This window comes from Muscardinus avellanarius (genome assembly GCF_963383645.1).
Source record: "Muscardinus avellanarius genome assembly, chromosome: 11".
NCBI lineage: Eukaryota > Metazoa > Chordata > Mammalia > Rodentia > Gliridae > Muscardinus > Muscardinus avellanarius.
The window spans coordinates 7995902-8020444 of record NC_137797.1 but is presented as its reverse complement, the minus strand read 5'-3'; the positions used below and the strand labels follow the sequence as shown (position 1 = coordinate 8020444).

At 56.5% G+C, this 24543-nt stretch overlaps 1 protein-coding gene across 1 annotated transcript; it reads left to right on the top strand.

The window, feature by feature from the left end:
• Positions 1-482: 482 nt before the first annotated feature.
• Positions 483-24246, top strand: ZC3H7B (zinc finger CCCH-type containing 7B; the record flags this gene model as incomplete). The annotated part of the gene is made up of 22 exons (XM_080704777.1): positions 483-538; positions 2434-2467; positions 2567-2764; positions 5000-5158; positions 6550-6630; positions 7397-7453; positions 11352-11394; positions 11900-12093; positions 12381-12702; positions 13683-13741; positions 14964-15063; positions 15337-15498; positions 16832-17037; positions 18381-18481; positions 19815-19996; positions 20663-20748; positions 22641-22774; positions 22877-22982; positions 23046-23154; positions 23295-23428; positions 23503-23666; positions 23934-24246. Exons 1-22 carry the CDS (start codon positions 486-488, stop codon positions 24244-24246), a joined length of 2997 nt encoding a protein of 998 aa, XP_080560903.1. The 5' UTR covers positions 483-485.
• Positions 24247-24543: the final 297 nt, after the last annotated feature.

Here is a 24543-nt window from a genome sequence, read left to right as displayed (position 1 = left end):
CCCTGAGTTTCTGCTTCCCCATTGGTGGCGGGCACAGAGGAAATGCCACCTCCGCGTGGCACCATTGAGACGAGAGCCAGGAGAATCCTTGGAGGGTGCGCAGGGCCAGGGCACGAGGTGCCTTGCACCCTAACCATCGGCCTACGTTTCGCATGGTGTGTCTGTTTTCCTGGTAGTAGCACAGGCTTCCACGCAGGATGGCAAAACATGGCTTCCCCATGAACTTGAGGCAGTTCCCCCGGCCCGGCTGCCCAAGCTGCGTGTGGAGGAAAGGCAGCAGTCTCCACGCAGCCCTGCCTTGCGCCGGAGGGGCCGGGCGGGAGGCATGGTGGCGTGGTGTGATCCAGATGGTCCATGTAGACACTGCGACCGCACCCTGAAGACCCCCGCCCCATCCGCAAGGTGGGCGGGTGGAGTGAGCGCGGGTGTGGCGGTGACCAGGCTCGGCTGGTGACTGGTGGCCTGTGCTCCGTCCACAGAGACTGATGGAGAGGCAGAAACGGAAGGCGGACATCGAGAAGGGGCTGCAGTTCATTCAGTAAGCACGCAGTTGGAGGCGGGCAGGGCAGAGCCTCTGCTCGTGCTCTTGCTGGCCCGCTCTGCGATGACCCATGGGCGAGCACGCGGCACGGGCAGGGCTGGCAGGCCACAGGCGCGCTCCCTGAGCAAGTCCTCCGGGCTTGTCTGTCTGTCACTCTACCCACACCTCCACTTCTGCATGTATACTCCCTGCTAACTCTCTTGCTCGCCTGTACGTATCTTCTATTAAACCAATAGTCCCCACTTACCGAACGCTTACCATCTCTCAGGCTTGGTGCTCTGACCCTTCTGTACTCATTGTCTTTGTGTGTGTGTGTGGTATGGGAATCGAACCCAGAGGCATTCTACTTTCGAGCTGTACCCCCAGCCCTACTTTACTTTTTGTTTTGAAACAGGGTCTCCTAGGTTGCTGAGTCTCATTAAATGGCTGAGGCTGGGTTCAAATCCGCTATCCTCCTGTCTCAGCCTCCTATGCACTGGGATTACAAGTATGTACCACCATGCCTGGCTCCCATCTTTTTTTTTTTTTTTTTTTTTTTTTAATGTACTGGGGATTGAACCCAGAGTCCCTCTGTGAGATTAGGGCCCAGAAAATAACCCTGCTCTCTTTCCAGCTCAGCCCCAGAGCCTGATGGGGTGCCCATTTTCTTCCACATGGAACGGTGTGGTTTGGCCCCAGTAGAAGAGATGCTGCCCAGAGCCCTCCTAAATGTTGTTAGCCTCGAGGGGCTGGCAGGTTCTGTGTGTACCTGGCATTGGCGGGGCAGGTGTGTTTTAGGGCATGGACAGAAGGTCAGAGTTCCCAGACGAAGGAGTCCGCAGATGGACTCCCAGTTCCTCCCCTCCCCTGGGCTTGAGGTCACGGATCTGGTTTGGGTAGGGCATGGCCATCCCCATCGCCCCGTTTCCTGGCAGTGCTCTTGTATCCGCCTTTTCCCCACCACGTCCCACACCCCCACTCCCCACTCCCGGCCCTGCCTTACCCAGTCTGATTTTCTTCCTCTAGCCTTTTCCAGGCGTGGGGGGCTCCTCGACCTGGCCTTGCTCCCCCACCCGGGTTACCTGGAGCGACTTGGAGCACTCATGGGCAGGGATGGCCACTGAACCAAGGCTGCTGCCAGTGCCCGTCGGCTCTTTCTGAACATCTGTACCTGGGAGAGCCTGGCTGTGGGGCTCTGGGGAAAACGCAGGTCCTTCTCCCAGAATCAGGTGGCCTGAGACAGGTGTGGTGGCACACGCCTGTGCTCCTACTACTTGGGAGGCTGAGACAGGAGGATTGCAGGTTCAAGGCTAGCCTCAGTAATTTATCGAGGCTCTCAGCAGTGTAGTGAGGCCCTGTTCAAAATAAAAAGGCCTGGGGGTGTAGCTCAGTTGTAGATCACCCCTAGGTTCAATCCCCAGTACCCCCCCCCCATCATGGGAATGGGGTATAGCTGGACATGGTGGCACGCACCTGTAATCCCACTACTTGAGAGGCCGAGCCAGGAGGATCACATAGCCTCAGCAATTTAGTGAGATCCTATTTAAAAACAAAAACTAAAAAAGGGCTGGGGCTATAGCTTGGAGTTAGAATGCCCTTAGATGAGTCCCCAGTACCATACACACACAAAAATCTTAGCAGGACCCTGTTTCGAAATTAAAAAAAAAAAATAGGGCTGGGGTATAGTTCAATGATAGAATGTTCTGGGTTCAATCTCCAATACTACCAAAAAAAAAAAAAAAAAAAGAATCAGGTGGCCTGCATGCTGTCCCCTCACCCTAGAAGGTGACCAAGCCTGAGTCAGCGGGGCCCACTCCTGCCTGACTCAGGGCCTGCGGCTCTAGCCCTGGGGCCTCCGCAAGGCTGGGACCCCAGGGCTCCTCCAGACCCTTCTCCCTGTCTTTTTCTGCTAGGTCAACGTTACCCCTAAAGCAAGAAGAGTATGAGGTGAGTGGCAGCTGCTGGGATGGGTGCAGGTGAGGGGCAAGCGTGTCCAGGGAAGAGGGTGCGGCCCTGACCCCACCCTGCGCACCCTGCCCTGCACAGGCCTTCCTGCTCAAGCTCGTGCAGAATCTGTTTGCTGAGGGCAATGACCTGTTCCGGGAGAAGGACTACAAGCAGGCCCTGGTGCAGTACATGGAGGGGCTGAACGTGGCCGACTACGCTGCCTCCGACCAGGTGGCCCTGCCCCAGGAGCTGCTGTGCAAGCTGCACGTCAACAGGGCGGCCTGCTACTTCACTATGGTGAGCCCGGCCTCGCCTGCTCTCGCCCGCTACCCCTGGCCCAGGTGCCCTCCAAGCCAGGCCTGGGCCGGCCCTGCACCTCCTCCCCTCCCAACAGCTGAGCCTCACTGTGTCCCTAAGGCAACAGATTCACCTAAGCCTTACGAAGCTGGGCAGCCTGTAGCCGCAGCTACTCAGGAGGCTGGCACGGAAGGGAGCTACTCAGGCCCTCTGCAACTTAGTGAAACCTTCTTTCAAAATAGGAATAAAAAAATTGGGCTGGGGGTGTAGCTTGGAGGTAGAATGCCCCTGGGTTCCATCCCCTAGACCGCAAAAAAAAAAAAAATGTATGGGTGCATATTTAAAAAAATGGCTGCCAGGTGTGGCAGCGCATGTTTGTAATCCCAGTACTTGGGAGGCTGAGACAGGAGGATTGCAGGTTCACAGCCAGCTTCAGCTACTTAGTGAGGCTTCCACAACTTACACAAAACAAAGAATAAAAAATAGGGCTGGGGTGTAGTTTGGAGATAGAATCCCCCTGGGTTCCATCCCCAGTCCCGCGAAAATAAATAAATACATACTGTATATATATGTGTGTGTATATGTGTGTGTGTGTGTGTGTGTGTGTAGTGTGTGTGTGTGTGTGTGTGTGTGTGTGTATATATATATATATATAGTGTGTGTGTGCACACACGCGTGTGCGCACACGCGCGTGTATGGTACTGGAGATGGAACCAGGGACATTTACCTCCAAGCTACAACCACAACCCTATTTTTCTTTTTGCAGTACTGGGGATGGAACCTGGGGGCATTCTACCTTTGAACTATACCTAGCCCTATTTTTTATTTTATTTTTTTATTTTGAAACAGGGTCTCACTGAGTTGCAAAGGGCCTCACTGAATAGTAGCTGAGGCTGGCCACAAACTTGGATCCTCCTGTCTCAGCCTCCAAAATGCTGGGATTACAAGCGTGCACCACCACACCCAGCTTTTATTCACTATTTTTTTAAACAGGGTCTCACTAAGTTGTGGAGTAGCTAAGGCTGGCAGCAAACCTGCAATCTTCCTGTCTCCCCAAGTACTGGGATTACATGCATGCACCACCATGCCTGGCTCAATAAATAAATTTTAAAAATAAAATAAATAAAAATGGCTTAAAATGGTCCTCATGCAGCCAGGCGTGGTGGCACACATCTGTAATTCCAGTATTTGAGAGGCTGAGATGGAAGGATCAGTTTTTTGTTGTTGTTGTTGTTGGGTTTGTGTGTGTGTGTGTGTGTGGTACTTAGGATGGATGGAACCCAGGGGCATTCTGCCGCTGGGCTACACCCTCCAGCCATATTTTTTGTTCTTTATTTTGAAACAGGGTCTCATTGAGTTTCAAAGCACCTCACTAAGTAGCTGAGGCTGTCTGCCTACTGTGATCTTCCTGTCTCAGCCTCTCAAATGCTGGGATTATAAGCGTGTGCCATCATACCCGACTAGGATCACAGTTTTGAATCCAGCCTCAACAACTTAGAGACTCACAGCATTATAACCAGACTGTGTGTCAAAACAAAAAGGATGCTTGCATCATGGTGCACCCTTGTAATCCCAGCACTGCAAAAAAAAAAAAGGAAAAAAAGGAAAAGAGCTGGAGGCATAGTACAATCCCAGTAAACACACACACACACACACACGTACTAATGCCCTAACCCTGTCCCAGATAAACTGGGTTAGAATCCCTGGGTGACCCTGGGCATTGCTAGCAGTCTGACCTGCCCTGCTCCTCCGCTTGCCTCCCCTGCGGGCTCCAGCCCCTGACCCCTACCCTGGCCTGGCTGGGTCAGGTCCTGTGGGAGGCCCCGCTGCGGGCTCCCTGGAGGTCCAGGAAGACCTGTGCTGTCCAGGCCGGCTCTGGCTCTGGTCTCCAGACGCCTGTGGGGTTGTCTGTCCCGTGTCCAGAGCTGCCCAGGATTCCAGTACTAAGGCACCGCTGTTATTCTCAGCCCACGATGCTGTGAGCTGAGGGCCGATGTGCAAATGGACGTGTGTGAGTGGCCAGGCTCACTGCTGTACGACCTGCAGCCCACCCCGCAGCACCCTGCTGCTGCCGCTGGGCACACAGGTGCCGGCATCAGTCTTCCCCTGGAGCTCTGTGGCCTGGGTCCTGCTCTTCTGTGCAGGAAGGGAGGCTACTGTGCAGCCCTGGGTGGGGTCAGGGATGGAGGGAGGGCACAGGTGCTGACCGGTGGGCTGTCCGCGTCTCTCCTGCAGGGCCTGTACGAGAAGGCGCTGGAGGACAGCGAGAAGGCGCTGGCTCTGGACAGCGAGAGCATCCGGGCATTGTTCCGCAAGGCGCGCGCCCTCAACGAGCTGGGCCGCCACAAGGAGGCGTACGAGTGCAGCAGCCGGTGCTCCCTGGCCCTGCCACACGTGAGTGCCACTCTGCCTGGAGGACCCAGTGGGCTGTGGGGTGGATGCTCCTAATGACTCCTCTTAAAGGTGAAGACAGAGAGGTGGAGGGAAAGGAGCTCCCCCAGGATCACAGTGGCTAGTGGGCAGTGGGCATTCAACCGCCACGCTATACCATCAGACAGTTTTTTATTTTGAAACAGGCCTCACTGAGTTGCTGAGTCCCACTACCTGCTGAAGCCGTCCTCACACTGCGATCCTCCTGTGTCAGCCTCTCAAGTACTGGGATTATCTGCGCCACCACGCCCGGCATCTGATTCTAAGGTTCTAAGGATTCTAAGACATTACTTGGTGATAGAAACAAGTTGCAGAACAGCTGGTATGATATCATCCCACTTACATAAAAATAAAAAGAAGCCGGGCTGGGGGCACACACTTGGAATCCCCGCGCTTGGGAGGCGGAGACGGGAGGATCATGCAGGTTCGAAGCCAGCCACCAATAAAGAAAGAAAGAGAGAAAGAAAGAAAGAAAGAAAGAAAGAGAGAGAAACAAGAAGAGAAAGGAGCCGGGTATGGTGGCCCACGCTCGTAATCTTAGTACTTGGGAGGCTGAGACAAGAGGATCCGGGTTTACAGCCAGCCTTGGATACTTAGGCCCTCCACAACTTAGACCCTGTTTCAAAATAAAGAATAACAAATAGGGTTAGGGATGTAGTTCAGAGGTAGAATGCCCCTGGGTTTAATCTTCAGTAGCACAAACAAACAAACAAAAACCAAACCAGCTGTTGGGCCTGCTGGCGCACACCTGTAGCCCCAGCTGCTCAGGAGACCAGGCAGGAGGAATATTTGAGCTCAGGGATTCCAGACCAGCCTGGGCAACACAGGAAGATCCTGTTGCAAGGACAAAGACATAAATAAAATTACGCCCTGCAGCCAGGCGTGGTGGCACATGCTTGGAATCTCAGCATTCGGAGGCTGAGACAGGAGGATCCGGGTTCGCGGCCAGCCTCAGCTACTTAGTGAGGCCCTCTGCAACTCAGTGAGAGACCGTTTTCCAAAATAAAGAATAAAAAATATGACTGGGGGTGTACCTGGGAGGTAGAATGCCTCTGGGTTCCATCCCCAGTACCACAAGAAAGAAAGAAAGAAAGAAAGAAAGAAAGAAAGCAAGAAAGAAAGAAAGAAAGAAAATTATGCCCTGTCCTCCCCCAAATAAAAGGAAAAACCAAGGCATGAATTTGTGGCCGCAACCCCACCCCTCTAGCTGTGTGTGACTTAGCCAGCGTCACCCCTCGAGCCGCGTCTTGTCTGTGGACGGGTCCTGTGGCTCGCCGGACAGTGCAGCACAAGTGTCCAGGACAGCTCCGGCCCAGGCAGCCTCACACTGCTGTCCTGTGTCTTGTCTTCTCCAGGACGAAAGTGTCACTCAGCTGGGTCAGGAGCTGGCTCAGAAGCTCGGGCTGCGAGTACGGAAGGCATATAAGAGGCCCCAGGTAGGTGGGCTGGGCCCCGTGCCGGGGGAAGGAGGAGGAATGAAGGGAGGGACAGGGCATCATGGGGAAGGCGGGCGAGGTGGCCAGGTGCGGGCAGGGACAGAGTGAGTGACAGCTAGAGATCCTCCCTCCTGCGTGGCTGAGAGCCCTGAACGAGAACCAGGACTTGTGGGAGGGAAAGAATGGTGAGCGCTTCCTGCTCACCTTAGACCCCAGCTTAGAATGCTCCTGTGGCCCTGCCCTGCGCGGCCGAGTCCACGCTGCTGTCCTTCAGCCTGTGTCCTCAGACCACCCTCGTGGTGTGTTTTTGAAGTGCCCAGTATCCACTTGGCACCTACCATGTGCCAGGAAGCTGCACATGGCAGAGTGGAGGGCTCTGGATCCTCTGCCAGACCTGGGGCAAGCCCGCTCGCCTCTCCCTGCTCACTTCCGCCTCTGGAGGACGGGGCGGTGGTGCCCACCTCAGCGGGCTCCCGGAAGGAATAAACCAGAGCTTACTGTGATGGCAGTTAGCACGGTGCCTGACGCACAGTAGGACCGTGCATGGGGAGGTTCTCCTCCCAGGTTGACAGTGGAAAAAGAGTGGAGTCTGACCCAGGCGGACAGGGCAGGTGGTCACGGGGGCCAGGGAGCAGCGACAGCGCCACAGACCCCGGCCGGGTGCTGGCGGTCGTGCTGGGCGGGGCCTCGCTGTTGCCGTAACTGGCAGGACGTGAACATCTTTCCAGAATCTGATCTCTTCCCACCTCTCTCCAAACCCTGGCAGGAATTGGAAACCTTTTCTCTGCTCAGTAATGGTACTGCAGTTGGCGTGGCAGATCAGGTAGGATGGGGCTGGGGCCCCAAGTCCCCTCCTCACTAAACTGTCCTGGCTCATGCTCTGAGAGCCTTGCGTTCACTCTTTGGGGGATGGGTGGGCTCAGGCAGTGCGAGGGCAGGGGACCAGGCTGGCGCCACACTGGGCCTGCAGCCCCTCTACGCCCTGGCCTTTCACTTGCCCTGCAGTCCTGTGGGGGCCACAGTCACAGAAGTCAGGCTGGCCATAGCTATAGAGCCCCTGAGAAGCCGAGCACAGGGGATCCCACCATGGAGACCAGCCAGCTGTGTCTCAGTGCGACACAGACAGACAGACAGACACTCAGCGACCTGAGGACTCTTGAGGGCCGGGTGGCATCCTTGCAGAGCCCGGAACCCTGAGGATCGTTCGTAGATGTGTGTGTTGGCTGCTGGGGTCCCTGCAGGCTTCTCCATTGTGGGAGTCTCATTCATTCCTCCAGTCTGTTGCTTACTCCACACGCGCCCCTAGGAGCAAGGCAGCCGGCTCTGTCCACAGCACGTTCTCAGGATTCAGAACACAGGCAGAAGCCAGGCCTGGTGGTGCATGCTTGTAATCTCAGTACTTGCGAGACACGTGATTGCAGGTTCGTAGCCAGCCTCAGCTACTTAGTGAGGCCCTCTGCAATTTAGTGAGACCCTTTTTCAAATAAAGAATAAAAGCTGGGTGTGGTGGCACACACTTGTAATCCCAACATTTGGGAGGCTGAGACAGGAGGATTGTGATTTGTGGACATCCTCAGCTACTTAGTGAGGCCTTTTGCAATTCAGTGAGGCCCTGTTTCAAAATAAAAAATAGGGATGGGGCTGTAGCTTGGAGGTAGAAAGCCCCTGGGTCCCATCCCCAGTAACAGAATAAAATAAAGAATTAAAAAATAGGGCTGGGGGTGTAGATCAGAGGTCGAATGCCCCATGGGTTCCATCCCCAGCATCGCTAAAATAAATAAATAAATTAATTAATTAAAATGAATAGAGTAGGGTGTGGTGGTGCATGATTGTAATCCCAGCATTCACGGCCAGTGTTAGCTGCTTAGTGAGGCCCTCCGCAACTTAGTGAGACCCTGTTTCAAAATAAAGAATAAAAAATGGGGTTGGGAGTGTAGTTCGAAGGTAGAATGCAGCTGGGTTCCATCACCAGTACTGCAAAAAAGAAAAGAAAAAAAAAAGACATTCCTGCTTTGCTCAGGCTCTGCAAGAGTCACCACTGAGAGAGTGGAGACCAAGCTGTGGAGAGGGACTCAGACACCTAGAGAGGAGGGACAGGGTCAGGAGAGGGAGGGATGAGCCCCAGCCCTGAGAGCGCAGAGCCTGGGTTCAGACGCTGAGTGCGCCCCTCATCTGAGGCTGCATTTCACCCCTCAGGGCCTCAGCTCCCTCCTCTTAAGTGGTAGGGTTACTGTGAGCCATGTGCAAAAGGCCCCAGCCCTGCACTGCTGGAGAGCTGGGCCCTGGAACCCTCTGTCGCCAAGGGAGTGTGGGATCCCACGGGAAAGTGCAGGACGCGACCAGCCTGGAGTCAGGGAGGGCAAGATGGAGGGGAGGTGACCTTGTCCTGCAGGGGCTGGGGAGCCACGGGCAGCACCAAGCTGAGACTGAGCTGTCCCTAGAGGTATTTATCTGCCGCCCCTTTCTCCCCTTCAAGTATTCTACAGACGCCGAGTGTGGTGGCACAAGCCTATAATCCTAGTACCTGGGAGGCAGAGAAAGGAGAATCACAGGTTTGAGGACAGTCTCGGCAGTTTATTGAGGATCTCAGCAACTTAGCAAGACCCTGTTTCTGAATTTAAAAATAGGGCTGGGGGCGTAGTCCTCAGCACCACCAGGAAAAAAAAAATTTTTTTTTTTTCCATACACTTACCTTGAGAAAAGTAGCTCTCCATTCCAGGCTGACGGCTTTGGTTTACACAGCTTATCTGTGCTCAGCACACAGCCTGGGTGACTGAGGCACACTTGTCTGCTGAGTGCTCTGCTGGAGCTGGGGCAGGGGCAGGGCGGGCCGGGCGGCACCTCCACTGTGCTGTGGGACACTTCGCAGGGTGCCTGGGCCCAGGCTAAACAGCAGTGGGTAGGAAGCGCTGGCTGGGGCCGCTAAGAGGCAGGACGCCGGTGACTTGTTGCAGATATTGCTGCTGCTGCCCCTGGGAGAGGGTGTCTGATGGTGAGGGTCTGGGCTTCCCCGGCCCTCCGTGGGAACACCTAGGGCCTCGCCAGGGAAGCAACGCTTCAACTGGTCCATGAATGACCCAGGGAAGAGAGTGACTTGTCTGCACCGTTTAGATTGAAACAGAGCAGAGGGAGTCCATGGGGTGTGAGTGTGGAAGCTGAGCCGGCCTCCTGAGAGCGCCTGCTAAAAATGTGTGTTATGCATCTCACAGGCACTTAGAAAGTACTTCCTGTGTGCCAAGCACTGTTCTGAGTGTTTTACAGACATCAAGTTAGATTGACACCATAACTCCCAGCAGGTGGGTGGCTCTGTATCCTCATCTAACAAATAAGAACATCAGAGCAGAGACAGGCATGGTGGTTCATGCCCGTAATCCCAGTACTTTGGAGGCCAGAACAGAGGGACCGCACATCCCAGGCCAGCATCAGCAATTTAGCAAGACCCTGTTTCTAATAATAATAATAATAATAATAATAATGATACCAATGATGAAGTCAGGCAAGGTGGTAGTGTACACCTTTAATCCTAGTACTTGGGAGGCTGAGACAGGAGGATCACAGGTTCGAGGACAACCTCAGCAAGTAGTGGGACTTTCATCAACCCAGTGAGAACTTGTTTCAAAACAAAAATAAAAAGCCGGGCATGGTGGTGCACGCTTGTAATCGCAGCATTTAAGAGGCTGCGATTTAACAGGAAGATCACACAGGTCAAAGCCAGCCTCAGCTACTTAGTGAGGCCCTCTGCAACTCAGTGAGACCCTGTCTCAAAATAAAGAATAAAAACTAGGGCTGGGGCTGGGCGTGGTGGCGCATGCTTGTAATCCCTGTGCTTGGGAGGTGGAGACAGGAGGATTGGGCAGGTTCGAAGCCAGCCTCGCTGGCTTAAGAGACCCTGTTTCCAAATAAAAATATAAAAATATAGGTCTGGGAGTGTAGCCCAGAGGTAGAAGGGTTTCCAGGAACCCCAGTACCACCAAAAATAAATAAATAAATAAGTAAATAAATAAATAGGGCTGGGATGTAGGTCAGAGGTAGAATTCCCCTGGGTTTCATCCCCAGTACTGCAATAAATAAATAAATAAATAAATAAATAAATAAATAAAATAGGACTGGGAGTATGGTTTGGAGGTAGAACGGCCCCGGGTTCAATCTTCAGCACCATCCATACACACACACACACACACACACACACACACACACACACACAATAAACATAAAAACAAAAAGAACTGGGGGTGTAGCTCAGAGGTAGAACACCCTTGGATTCAACCTCTAGTACTGCAAAGAGAGAGAGAAAGAGAAAGAAAACAGACCCAGAGGGTGAGGGGCTCTGCCAGGCCCAGCTCCCTCCAGCAGGGCCGCAGTGGCAGAGGGATGCACCTTGGGTGGCTCCCCATTCTGACTCCTGCGGGGCCCGGCTATCCCCGGGGCCAGCGGACACTTTGGCCTCCGAGCCACGCCTCATCCATGTTGCAAGTGAAGCTCAGTGAATCCGCGCCATCCTCCCCGCAGTGTGGACCCTGCTCTTTGACAGGTGGGGAAACCAAGGCTCAAAGGTTAGGTCCCTTCCCCTGGGCTACTGCTCCCTCCCACGTGGCACACCTGTGAGGCTCCCAGGTCCTGCACCCCACCTCCTAACCCATGTCTGCTGGGGCCCTGCCAGACCCCAAGGCTGATCATGCGGCGGTCCCCAGTCTGACCAGTATCCTCGTATCTTTCCACAGGGAACTTCCAATGGATTGGGGTCCATAGATGATATTGAGACAGGTAATGTCCCTGGTCAAGAGGACAGGCTGGCAGGGAGGGCTCAGCCCCTGACCCCCAAGGTCCCTGAGCAGTCAGAGGAGTCAGGCCCTCCCTGTCCCAGCCCTGTAGATGGCGCTCTTGGGGGCTCCCAGACAGGGGACTCCCAGAGGCAGGGGGAAGTAGTATGGTGAGGAGAGACCCCGCTCTGGGCAGGAGATCACCCTTCCAGCTGGTCCCCGCACCTCATCCAGCCTGCCCCCTCCGGGACCCATGCTCCAAAGCCCTCCTTCTCCCCCTCCATCATTGTCTCCCAGGGACGGTTACACCTTCCAAGGTCCCCTGGAGAGGGCACTGTTCGGTACCAGCTGAGGCCGTTGAGGGGCACCAGGGCTCTGCTGCTGGGAGGAGGCACTGGGGAGGCCGGTCCCTGGCAGGAGCTAGGGGGTGTTGGAGGAGCACCCCAGACCTGGGACTCCTCCACTCCTGCCAGGCAGCACCCTCAGCTGCTGAGTCCACCCCTCCACAGACTGCTACGTGGACCTGCGAGGCTCCCCGGCCCTGCTCCCCTCTACCCCTACGATGCCCCTGTTCCCCCATGTTCTGGACCTGCTGGCCCCCCTGGACAGCAGCAGCAGGGCCCTGCCCGGCACTGAGAGCTTGGATGACTTCTCTGACGGCGATGTCTTTGGTCCGGAGCTGGACAGCCTCCTGGACTCACTGGTGAGCTGCGCCGCCGCCCTCCTGCTCCCGGCTGTCTCCTACTCGGGACCCATCATCCCCAAGGGGTGGAGAGAAGGCCCCACCGGAGGAGGGACTCGGCGGGGTAGAAACCAAGCTGCACACTGCACCCACAAAGGGCCGTGAACCTCTGGCTCCACCTCAGGGGCAGGCTGGAGCCGAGCTAAGAGCCGCCCGCTTAGCTCGCCCGCTTCCTAGAGTGGCCGATTCTGTCCAGAGCTGGGCGGTCACATTCTCCCCTGACCCCTCCCTCTGTCCCCACCTCGCAGTCTCTGGTCCAGGGTGGCCTGCCCGGCAGCAGTGTGCCTAGTGAGTTGCCCCAGCTGATACCAGTGTTCCCTGGCGGGACCCCACTGCTGCCACCCGTGGTGGGCGGCTCCATCCCCGTCTCCAGCCCACTGCCCCCTGCCTCCTTCGGCCTCGTCATGGACCCCTCCAAGAAGCTGGCTGCCTCTGTGCTGGATGCCCTCGACCCCCCAGGCCCCACGCTGGACCCCCTGGACCTGCTGCCGTACTCAGAGACCCGACTGGATGCCCTGGACAGCTTCGGGTCGGCCCGAGGCTCCCTGGACAAACCCGACTCCTTCCTGGGTGAGCCCTGGGCACCTTCTCTCTGCTCCCTTGGCAGTTTACAAAGGGCCGGCACATCTGTGGTCTCAGTAGTGAGAGAGATCACGGGTCTGAATCGCCAAACACAGGCCTCTCCCCCTTGGTGGCCCCTCTGTCTCTGCTGCTCAGCACCTGAGGAGCTGACCCTCGGGCTGGGTGTCTTCAAGATCAAGCAGTAGAGGCTGGACGCAGTGGTGCACGCATGTCATCCCAATGCTTGGGAGGCTGAGACAGGAGGATCATAGGTCTGAGGCCAGCTTCAGCTGCTTAGCTGAGACCCTCAGCAACTTAGAGAGACCATTTCAAAATAAAATAGGGCTTTGGGGTGTAACACCCAAAGGCAGAGCACCCCTGGGTTCAAACACACACACACACACACACACACACGAACCGTAACTGTTTAGGGTTCTTTAGGACTTCAGTGCCCTGGTCTGGTGCTCTCTGCCCAGTCCCCCAGAACCCCATACTCCAAGACTGAGGTTCACAGGACCAGGGTGCGAGGCCAAGGGCTCCCTCAGAACCACGTTGGGCGGGTGCCAGGGACCCAGAGAGAAAACTGACCCAACTGGGCCTTGGGGGGACTGATTTTTGAGGTCACACAGCCCAGGGTTCTCCCACTGAGCGGGTCGTGGGCAGCAAGAGCAGAGGGCCAGGGAAGCTTCCTGCAGGAAGTGTTGGCTGGGCTGGGTCTTGGAGGAGAAGCCCCTGGGCACAGCCAGGAGTGGGTGAGGCCTGGGGCCTTGTGGTCTCAGGTGCTGTGAGCCTAAGCGGGGATGGGCGCCCAGGCTGCGGCCTCTTGGCCCTCGGCTGGGGCTGTGTGGATAGAGGGGTGGGGCAGAGTCCAGGGACCAGGGTGATTAGGGGAGGGTGGGGTCAGAAATGCACCGGGTAGGGGGGCCTAGGAAGGCCCCTCATGCCCTCCCGAGCCAGGGCAGGTGACCCCTGTGTCCTCTCCTTGTCAGAGGAGACCAACTCACAGGACCACCGACCCCCAAGCAGTACTCAGAAGCCAGCCCCCTCGGTGAGTGTCTTGGGTGGGGCTCCAAAACTGGGGGGTGAGCCCTCTGCATGGGGTGAATTGCTGTGGACCCCAAGAAGGGACACCCTCAGAGTGGACAGGCCCCAGCTGGTCTCTTATACCCCTTCCTCACCTGCCATGAGCGGAGAGGGCTCCTGCCCTGCCTACTGGAAGAAGACAGTCAGGGTCAGGACCTGAGAGGTTTCCGTAGAGCTGGGTGTGGTGTAGGGAAGTGCAGGTTCAAGGCCAGCCTCAGCAATTAGAGAGAGACTGTTTCCAAATAAAAAATAAAGCCGGGCGTGGTGGCGCACGCTTGTAATCCCCGCGCTTGGGAGGCAGAGACAGGAGGATCGCGCAGGTTCGAAGCCAGCCGCGCGCTGGCTTATGAGACCCTGTTTCCCAAAAAAAAAAAAAAAAGTATAAAAAAATAGGTCTGGGAGTGTAGCCCGGAGGTAGAAGGGCTTCCAGGAACCCCAGTACCACCAAAAAAATAAATAAATAAATAAATAAAATAATAAAAAAATAAAAAATAAAATAGGGCCAGGTGTAGTGATCCACGCTTGTAATCCCACGCATGTAATCCCGGAGACAGGAAGATCGCAGGTTCAAGGCCTCAGCTACTTAATGAGACCCTGTTTCCAAATAAAAACTAAAGACTAAGGGGTGTAGCTCAAAAAAGAAAAAAAAAAAAAAAACCAGGCATGGTAGCCCACCTTTGTAATCCCAGCATTTGGGAGGCAGAGACTGGAGGATCGCAGGTTCACAGTCAGCCTCAGCTACTTAGGCCCTCAACAGCTTAGTAAGACCCTGTTAAAAAATAAAGAATAAAAAATAGATCTGGGAGTATAGCTCAGAGGTAGAATGCCCCTGAGCATTCTAGATCTGCAAAAAGAAAAAAAGCGTTTGACAGCAACAGATAGCCCGCGTGGTGACCTAAGATGCCTGCTGTGGGCCCCGGGAGTCACGGGCCCTTCCACGCGCCACGGTGGGCAGGCGTGTTCAGGGGCTTCCTCGGCCCACTGCTCTCTCTTGGCTTTCACACTGACCACTCACTCAAGGAAAGATTCTGGGCCAGTAACAGTGTCGCCGCATTCTCCGCACCCTCAGCTGGGGCTGGGGCCGTGTTCTGGGCTCTTGGCCACAGTGTGAAGGCAGGGGGACTGAGGAAGGAGGTCCTGAGACCCTCCCTCTGGGGCCCAAGATGGCCAACCTCCTCCTGTTACAGCCGGAGCCCTCCATGCCTAATACCGCCTTGCTCATCAAGAACCCTTTGGCTGCCACCCATGAATTCAAGCAGGCCTGCCAGCTGTGCTACCCCAAGACAGGTAACGGCACTCCTGAGGCTATGGCCCCCCAGAGGAGCCAGGGATCTCAGGAGCACCTTAGCAAGTGAGAGGGAGCCAGAAAGAGCCCTGCAGGGCAGGAAGGGACGCAGAACCGTTCTAGGGGAACACGGAGCTGCACGGTGAGGTGGGCCTCCACCGCGGCCGTCTCCAGGGAGCACTGGCAGGGAGGTGCGTGGGAGCACGGAGCTCGGGCAAGGACAGGCAGGTCTTCCAGTTCTTCCTGGAGCACCATCCTGCCCATCCTGCCCGCAGGCCCCAGGGCGGGCGACTATACCTACCGCGACGGCCTGGAGCACAAGTGTAAACGGGACGTCCTCCTCGGCCGGCTGCGCAGCGCCGAGGACCAGGCCTGGAAGCGTATCCGTCCCCGGCCCACCAAGACCAGCTTCGTGGGCTCCTACTACCTGTGTAAAGGTGAGTGAGCTGCGCAGGGTCGGGGCAGGCTCCTCACGGTGGGCGCTGCTCTGAGCTGTGGGCCTCACGGCCAGCCCCTGGGGTCCCCGGGGACACGGTCCATGTCAGAAAAACATCTGTCAGAGATGTCCCATGGAGCCAGAGCCTAGCAGTGGCTGGCACCCTCGAGTGTGAGGGGTCCGTGGAGAGCAGGGTCCTCAAAGGCTATGGGGGATGGAGAGGGTCCACAGAAAGCATCTAGAAAGGGACTGGAGCCGGCGCGGTGGGCACGCTGGTCATCCCAGCATTCAGAAGGCGGAAACCGGAGGATCGCGGTTCCCAGACAGCCTCAGCTACTTAGTGAGGCCCTCCGCAACTCAGTGAGACCCTGTCTCATAATAAAGAATACAAATAGGGCTGGGGTGTTGCTTGGAGGTCAATGCCCCTAGGTTCCACCCCCAGACCCGCAAAAAAAAAAAAAAAACAGAAAGGGATGGTGTCAGTGACCATGTTATAGTCATTGTGAGCGCTGCACCAGCAGCGAGGTCAGTGTGGGTGGACGTGTGTACGCACTTTGTTTTCTTTCTTCTGTCCCCAGCCAAGCAACCTGGCCCAGCCTCCGTGGGGTGCAGCCCTCGGACCAGCTGCCGTGCTCTCTCTAGGCTCTCTTTTCTTTCTTTTTCCCTGTGGTACTCGGGTGGAACCCAGGGGCGTTCTACTTTCAGGCTACATCACCAGCCCTATTTTTATTTTTTTGTACTTTGAAACAGGGTCCCACTAAGTTGCAGAGGGCCTCACTCATAGATGAGGCGGGCCGTGAACCTGTGCTTGTCCTGTCTCAGCCTCCCACGTACTGAGATTACAGCACGTGCCACCACGCCTGGCTTCTCTCTCTAGGCTTCTGAGTCGGCTTGGCCTTTGTCCCCTGGCCCAGCCCGGGCCTCCTGGGCCAGCTCCCTCTCCTTCTAGTAGCCCTGCCTGTGCCCAGTGTGGTGAGGACTAAATTGTACCGGGCCCGCTGGCACCCATATCTACCTCCCTGCTCTGCCCTAAGCACCCCCAAACATGCTGAACCTCCCACCCACAGCACATGCTGTGCCCTTTGAGCCTAGGCGTCTTGGGAGCCCTTCCCTGAGGGCCACCCCACACCTGCCTCCACCCACACCCGCGGACAGGTCCCACACTGTCCCATTTCCAGGTGCCAAGCACAGCGTATGGTATCTTTGTGAGGAGGGCAGCGGGCACCGACGCACCATGTCTGAGATCTGAGCCCAGCCGGCCCAGCGGGGTCACGGGGGCACTGCAGGCTGCCGTCCCCGCCTGGCAGAACGTGTGTCCTGTTGCCTCTTTGCAGACATGATTAACAAGCAGGACTGTAAGTACGGGGATAACTGCACCTTCGCCTACCATCAGGAGGAGATCGACGTGTGGACCGAGGAGCGGAAGGGCACCCTTAACCGCGACCTGCTCTTCGACCCGCTGGGGGGTGTCAAGCGCGGCAGCCTCACCATTGCCAAGCTCCTCAAGGAGCACCAGGGCATCTTCACCTTCCTCTGTGAGGTACCGCCTACCCTGCCCACCCCACAGTCCAAGGCATGTCCAGGGATGGGCTTGCTTCCTGGCACCGGCCGTTGTTGGGATCAGTCCTGGAACCTGTGATCATGGGAGACCTGACCACAAAATTAAGTTAAAAAGTCAAAAAGTTAACCTGGGCATGGTGGCACATGCCTGCAATCCCAGTACTTGGGAGACTGAGACAGGAGGATAATAGGTTTGAGGCCAGCCTGAGCAATTTAGCAAAACTCTATTTCAAAATTAAAAAAAAAAAAAAATTAAAAGGGTTGGGACTGTAGCTTGGAGTTAGAATACCCCTGAGTTCAATCCCCAGCACCAAAAATAAAAAAAAAGTCAAACCCTGAGGATCCTGTCTTGTTAGAGCCAGAAGCCTATGCGGCCCCCTCATTTTGCAAAGACTGAAACTGAGGCCAGAAAGAAATCGTAGCCCTCCCACCTGCCCATCCCTGCTGGTCAATCACGCACAGGCTCCTCTCTCCACCCTCATAGCTATGCTCGCCGCAGATCCTGTCCCCATCTGTGCATGGTGATGCTGGGGTTCGGGAGGGAAGGTACTGCCTGAAGGCCAGGTCACTAGTCCAGAGCAGAGCTGAGCTGCGAGGCCGGAGCCCAGGCCACCTCCCAGAGGCAGCGGCCACTGTCAGCCTTGCTCCTCATGCCTCCTCCACCCGCCGTCCAGCCCAGCCAGGCCAGCTTCAGTGCCCGCTGTACGTCCTGCCTGTGTCCTGGCTGGGCCCCCCGGGGGGCTCTCCCAGGTGTCTAAGTCTTGGACCCCTCACTCGGCTCCCATCCCAGCAGTCACAGAGGACCCCGCTTGGCGCCACCTCCCCGGCTTGTTAAGGGCAGAGGCACCATCACCTCCATCTCACTGGCGTGAATCAGCCATGCAGCCAGCCCCTCCCCTGACCCGTAGAGGAGCTGGACTGCACCAGCTCCCTCAGCAGCTGGCCTGGGAACCAACCAGGCAGCAGAACGTGATTCACAGAGCACCTGCAGTTCCTTTTCATGTATCTATGTATATATATTTTTGATCCTCACTGTGAACCTGTGGGACAAAGCAGGTGTGGTTATCCCCGGGATACAGTTGAGTAAACAGAGGCTCAGAGATGTGGAATAAGCCCCCGCCCAGGCATTTGGAATGGCAGGATCAGAACAAGGGAGGCAGGAAAGGAAGGAACGAAGGCCCAGGTTATCTGCAAGTTAGCTCCCTCCCCAGACCTCAGGCAGGTCTTACGGGGACCAGCCATCCTTCTCCAGATGGTCTTGGGGCCCCAGCCCACCCCTCCCCACGTGGCCTTGCGCGGCTCCAGCCCACCCCTCCCTGGCAGATCTGCTTTGACAGTAAGCCTCGGATCATCAGCAAAGGCACCAAGGACTCTCCATGTGTCTGCTCCAACCTCGCTGCCAAGCACAGTTTCTACAACAACAAGTGAGTGCGTCCTGCCCCTGGGCTGGGCGCTGGGGCGGGCCAGTGCCCTGGGGCAACTCAGATGGCTGGGGAAGCTGAGGCCAAGGGCCCTGGAAGGGACGGGAGCCACATGCATTGAGCACTTACTGCACTCCATGCACTGCCATTGGTATTTGATGATCTCAGCAGAAGAGAAAGCCGAGCCTTGGGAGCAGCGTAGCTGGCAGGCAGCAGAGGCCTCGGCTCTGACTCCGGCTTGGCACCCCCACTGTCATGTCAGCATCAGATGGAACAGAGGTGCTGGGCCGGGTCTGCCACCGCCGCCCGCATTCCTCACGCTTGCCTTTGGGCTCTCCCAGCAGGATGATGGAGCTAGGCCGAGTCAGGCCTAGGTCTAGGGTTGCAGTGAGGGTCATTAAGATTACTGGCCCAAGCCGGGCATGGTGGCACACGCTTGTAATCCCAGTACTTGGAAGGCTAGGACAAGAGGATCACAGGTTCGTGGCCAGCCTCAGATACTTAGAGAGGCCTTCCACAACTTAGTGAGACCCTGTTTCAAAATAAAGAATGAAAAATAGGGCTGGGGGTGTAGCTCAGAGGTAGAATACCCTTGGATTCAATCCCCAGTACCACAAAAAAAAAGATTCCTCACCCAGAGCCAGGCGTGGCAGGACTTGCCTGTAATCCTAGAGATTAGGGGGCTGAGGCAGGAGGATCCCAAGTTGGGTCTGGCTCCCTCACGGGGGCAGCTCTAGATTGAAGGCTGAGGAGGCAATGGTAAAGCCAAGCTGGAAGCTGGGCGTGGTGACACACACGCTTGTAATCCCAGCATTTGGGAGGCTGAGACAGGAGGATCATGGTTCGCGGACAACCTCAGCTACTTAGTGAGGCCTTTACAACTCAGTGAGGCCCTGTTTCAAATAAAGAATAAAAATTAGGCTGGGTATGGTGACACATGCTTATAATCCCAGCATTTGGAAGGCAGAGAATGGAGGATCACGGTTCACAGACAGCCTCAGATACTTAGTGAGCCCTTTGCAACTCAGCCCTACCCTGTTTCAAAAAAAAAAAAAAAAAAAGAATAAAAAACAGGGCTATGGGTGTAGGTGGTAGGTAGAATGCCCCTGGGTTCCATCCCCAGCACCGCAAATAAAAAAGCCAAGCTGGGACTCTCACCTAGGACTGCCCAGGGGCAGGACCCCTCTACCTGCTGTCTCACCCATATTCTGGGGTCCAGGAGGTGTCACAGGGAAGTCTCTGCCTTCGGGCTTGTCGGGCGCTGGGCAGGTGGCCCCAGCTGAGAGGTGGAGGGAGCTGGGGCTGCAGTCCGCATGGCGCCTTCCCTTCTGCCCAGGTGCCTGGTGCACATCGTCCGCTCCACCTCCCTCAAGTACTCCAAGATCCGCCAGTTCCAGGAGCACTTCCAATTCGACGTGTGCCGCCATGAGGTGCGCTACGGCTGCCTGCGGGAGGACAGCTGCCACTTCGCACACAGCTTCATCGAGCTCAAGGTCTGGCTGCTGCAGCAGTACTCAGGTGAGGGGCGCTGACCGCGCAGGGCAGCTGCCAGGGCAGGCACGGGAGCCGGTGCATCCTGAGCACGATAGACAGACCTACAGGCAGGGCTGGGGTGCTGGGCGTGGTGGCGCATGCTTGTAATCCTGGTACCTGGGAAGCTGAGACAAGAAGGATCTCAGGTTCGCAGCCAGCCTCAGCTACTTAGTGAGGCCCTCCACAACTTAGTGAGACATGGTTTCAAAATAAAGAATGAAAAATAGGGCTGAGGGTGTAGCTTGAAGATATATTCCCCCTGGGTTCAACCCCTAGTACTGAAAAAAAAGAAAAAAAGACAAGGCTGGGAGTATAGCTCGGAGTTAGAACATCCTGGGTTCAATTACTAGTATCAAATAATCCCCAACAAGTAGTATGCCAGAGGTTCTAAACAGGGGCAGGCCTGAGCCCCCACTGTGGAGTCAGGGGATCCGTCTTGAGCAGGGCCCAGCAGGACACCAGCAGGGGAGTTGCAGATCAACAAACAGGCCCAGGGAAGACAGGTGGACTGTCTGCATCCGGGTTGTTCCCTGGCTGGCCTGTCTGGGGCGGCTTCTCCCCTTGGGCCCTGATGTCCTGCCACCCAGGTGCCCTGCCTCACTGCTCCCCAAGCCCCTCAGGTATGCCTGTGTCTGTCCCCGCCCTCCCCAGGCATGACCCATGAAGACATCGTTCAGGAATCCAAGAAATACTGGCAGCAGATGGAAGCCCACACAGGGAAGGCGGGCAGCAGCTTGGTAAGGCCGCGGCACAGAGGGCGGGGTCAGGCCCGCAGGCCGTCCCTGTTCCTTTACTGGGACACGGTTTCACACCAGCTGGAAAGTCATGAGTCGAGTGAAGAATTCACATGCATACTCTTCTGGGTTCCCCAGAAGTTAGCGTCTTACCACGTCCACGCTTGCTTTGCTTTCCATGTCTGTCTTTGTCCTCTGTGCATGGCAGGGGTTGGGGGCCTTTGTCCTGTGTGTGTATGTCCTCTGTGTGTTTTCTGTTTTTCTGAACCATTTGAAAGCAAATTGCAAATATGATGTCCCCTAAACATTTCCCTGCATATGTCTTATAAATAAAGATACTTAAGCCAGGTGTGGTAGCACATACTTGTAGTCCCAGTACTTAGGCTGAGACATGAGAATCGCAGGTTTACTGCCAGCGTGAGTAACTTAGCAAGGCCCTCAGAAACTTAGCGAGACCCTGTTTCGAAGCTAAAACAAAAAACAAGACTGTAAGCCGGGCGTGGTGGCGCACGCTTGTAATCCCAGCACTTGGGAGACTGAGATGGGAGAATCACACAGGTTCGAAGCCAGCCTCAGCTACTTAGTGAGGCTCTCAGCAATTTAGTGAGACCCTCTTTCCAAATAAAGTATAAAATAGGTCTGGGAGTTTAGCCCAGAGGTAGAAAACCTCCCTGGGTTCCACCCCAAGTACAACACGCACGCACACACACACACACACACACACACACACACACACACACACACAAAGACTAATCCCAGTAATTGGGAGGCTGAGACAGGAGAATTGCAGGTTTGAAGCCAGCCTTAGCAATTTAGTGAGGCTGCCAGCAATTTAGCAAAACCCTATTTCCAAATTAAAAAATAAAATATAGCCGGGGGTGTGTTCAGAGGTAGAATGCCCCTGGTTTCAATCCTCACTACCAAAATAAATAAATAAAGATAAAAAATGCTGGGCGTGGTGGCACAGGCTTATAATCCCAGTATTTGGGGGGCTGAGACAGGAGGAGCGCAGTTCACTGACAGCCTCAGCTACTTAGTGAGGCCCTCTGCAACTCAGTGAGACCCTGTTTCAAAATAAAGAATAAAAAATAGGGCTGGGGGTGTAGCTCGGAGGTCGAATGCCCCTGGGTTCCATCCCCAGACCCACAAATAAATAAATAGATAAATAAATTAATAAAATAGAAAATTAAAAAATTGTGTGGGGTTAAATGGTTAAAATTAAAAAATAAAACTAGAGCCGGGCATGGTGGCGCACGCTTGTAATCCCCACACTTGGGAGGCTGAGACAGGAGGATCGCGTAGGTTCAAAGCCAGCCTCAGCTACTTAGTGAGGCTCTCAGCAACTTAGTGAGACCCTGTTTCCAAATAAAAAATATAAAATGGGTCTGGGAGTATAGCCCGGAGGTAGAAAGCCTCTGGGGTCCACCCCCAGTACCACCAAAAAAATAAAAAATAAAAAGGGATGGGGCAGAGGATAGTGAGGAGCAGCGGGATAAGGCTTTAGACTAGCCGGGCGTTGCTCTGGGGGAGGGCCTAGAGTCCCTGCTGCCCAGGCGTCTGTCCAGCTGCACGAGGCGGACCCCACCCTCCCCACCTTTTGATTCCTGCTCCCTCTAGGCCCAGCCTCCCCTCATAACTGATGAGTCTGTCAGAGTGAGGTACTCCAGTGACCCGAACAGCTGTGACAGGGAGGCAGCAGGAAGGAAGCAGGGAGGGGCGGCCGAGAAGGCAGACAGGGCCTGTGCTCAGGACCCCCAGCCTGGTCACGCGAGGCTGTGGGCCTCCGCTGGAGGTCCCGCCTGTGGGCAGGACCGGGGAGTGGAGCACCCATTCCAAGGTTCTGGGCGGCCCAGCCTTGGGCTTCACCCCCTCCCTCCCTCCCGCTTGCCCTGCAGGGCGCCCCCAGGACGCATGCGCCCAGCACTTTTGACCTGCAGATGAAGTTTGTGTGTGGCCAGTGCTGGAGGAACGGGCAGGTGGTGGAGCCTGACAAGGAGCTCAAATACTGCAGCGCCAAGGCCCGGCACTGGTGAGTGGCGCCGGCCCTCGGGGACAGCGGCCGAGACCCAGCAGCCACGCGTTCCCAGGCCGCCCCCGGCTCTCCCCAGCCAGCTCCCTCTCTGTCCTGTAGCTGGACCAAAGAGCGGCGGGTCCTGCTGGTGATGTCCAAGGCCAAGAGGAAATGGGTGTCGGTGAGGCCGCTGCCGTCCATTCGGAACTTCCCACAGCAATACGATGTGAGTGTGGGCCGGCGGTGGGGCGGGAGGGGCTCCCGCAGGCTGACCCTGGGTCCCCCGCAGCTCTGCATCCACGCGCAGAACGGCCGCAAGTGCCAGTACGTGGGGAACTGCTCCTTCGCACACAGCCCCGAGGAGAGGGACATGTGGACGTTCATGAAGGAGAACAAGAGTGAGTGGCCCGCGCCCCTTTCACCTGGAGCGCCCGCGCCGCCTCCCTCTGCGCCGGGCTGCCCTCCAAGCTCTGGGTCTCCCGTGGTCATGGGCAGCATGGCGGAGAAGCCCCTCACCAGGTGCTCTGTCCCCGTCCAGTCCTGGACATGCAGCAAACCTATGACATGTGGCTGAAGAAACACAACCCAGGCAAGCCTGGAGAGGGGACCCCCATCAGCTCGCGGGAAGGAGAGAAGCAGATCCAGATGCCCACGGACTACGCCGACATCATGGTAAGCCCTGCCCGTGGGCCTGGCCGGGAGGGTGTGGGGCCGCGGGAACTGGCACCCACACGCTGTGCCCCCAGATGGGCTACCACTGCTGGCTCTGCGGCAAGAACAGCAACAGCAGGAAGCAGTGGCAGCAGCACATCCAGTCGGAGAAGCACAAGGAGAAGGTCTTCACCTCCGACAGCGACGCCAGCGGCTGGGCCTTCCGCTTTCCCATGGGCGAGTTCCGGCTCTGCGACAGGTGCATGGGGCTGGAGGGCCAGCGGGACGCAGGTGGGCCTGAGGACACGGGCGCCAGGCCAGCTCGAGGTGGCCACAGGGCCTGGATGCTTGTGGGGAGGGCAGGCCAAGGGTGGGCCGAGGCCTGCCTACTCCCCTGCCTTGCAGCCCTGGGTCAGATCCCACAGGGCCCGCATCTGGGTGCTGCCTGAGTGCCCGAGGCTGCCCAGCAGGGGCTTGTCTTGGGGAGGTCCAGTGGCCTGGGCAGTGAGCCTCCCGCTGCCCACAGGCTCCAGAAGGGCAAGGCCTGCCCCGACGGGGACAAGTGCCGCTGCGCCCACGGACAGGAGGAGCTCAGTGAGTGGCTGGACCGGCGCGAGGTGCTGAAGCAGAAGCTGGCCAAGGCCCGCAAGGACATGCTTCTGTGCCCGCGGGACGACGACTTCGGCAAATACAACTTCCTGCTGCAAGATGACGGGGATACTGCTGGTGCCACCCCAGAAGCCCCTGCTGCTGCAGCTGCTACCACTGCTGCCGCCACCACCACCACTGCCACTGCCACTGCCACCGCCACCGCCACCGCCACCGCCACTGGAGAGTAGGGTCAGGTCTTGGCCATGGGCAAAGTCCTGGGCCGGGGGTGGGGTGGGGAAGAGGACCTGGTGGAAGGGCCAGGGCAGGCCAGCAGGGGTGGGGGCCACCCTCATCAGGGCCCCGTCCATCCTCCCCACCTACCACCCCAGGTGTGCATACCCAGGGCTCCGAGGCCCTCAACCTGCTGAAACTTGGGCACACCCTCCCCACTTACGCTCTCCTGGTTGAGGGGGCCTGGCTGACCCCTCCTGCTTCAGCCTATAGCTTTAACTTCTGTCTGCTCCTAAAGGGGGCCCAAAGCTCAG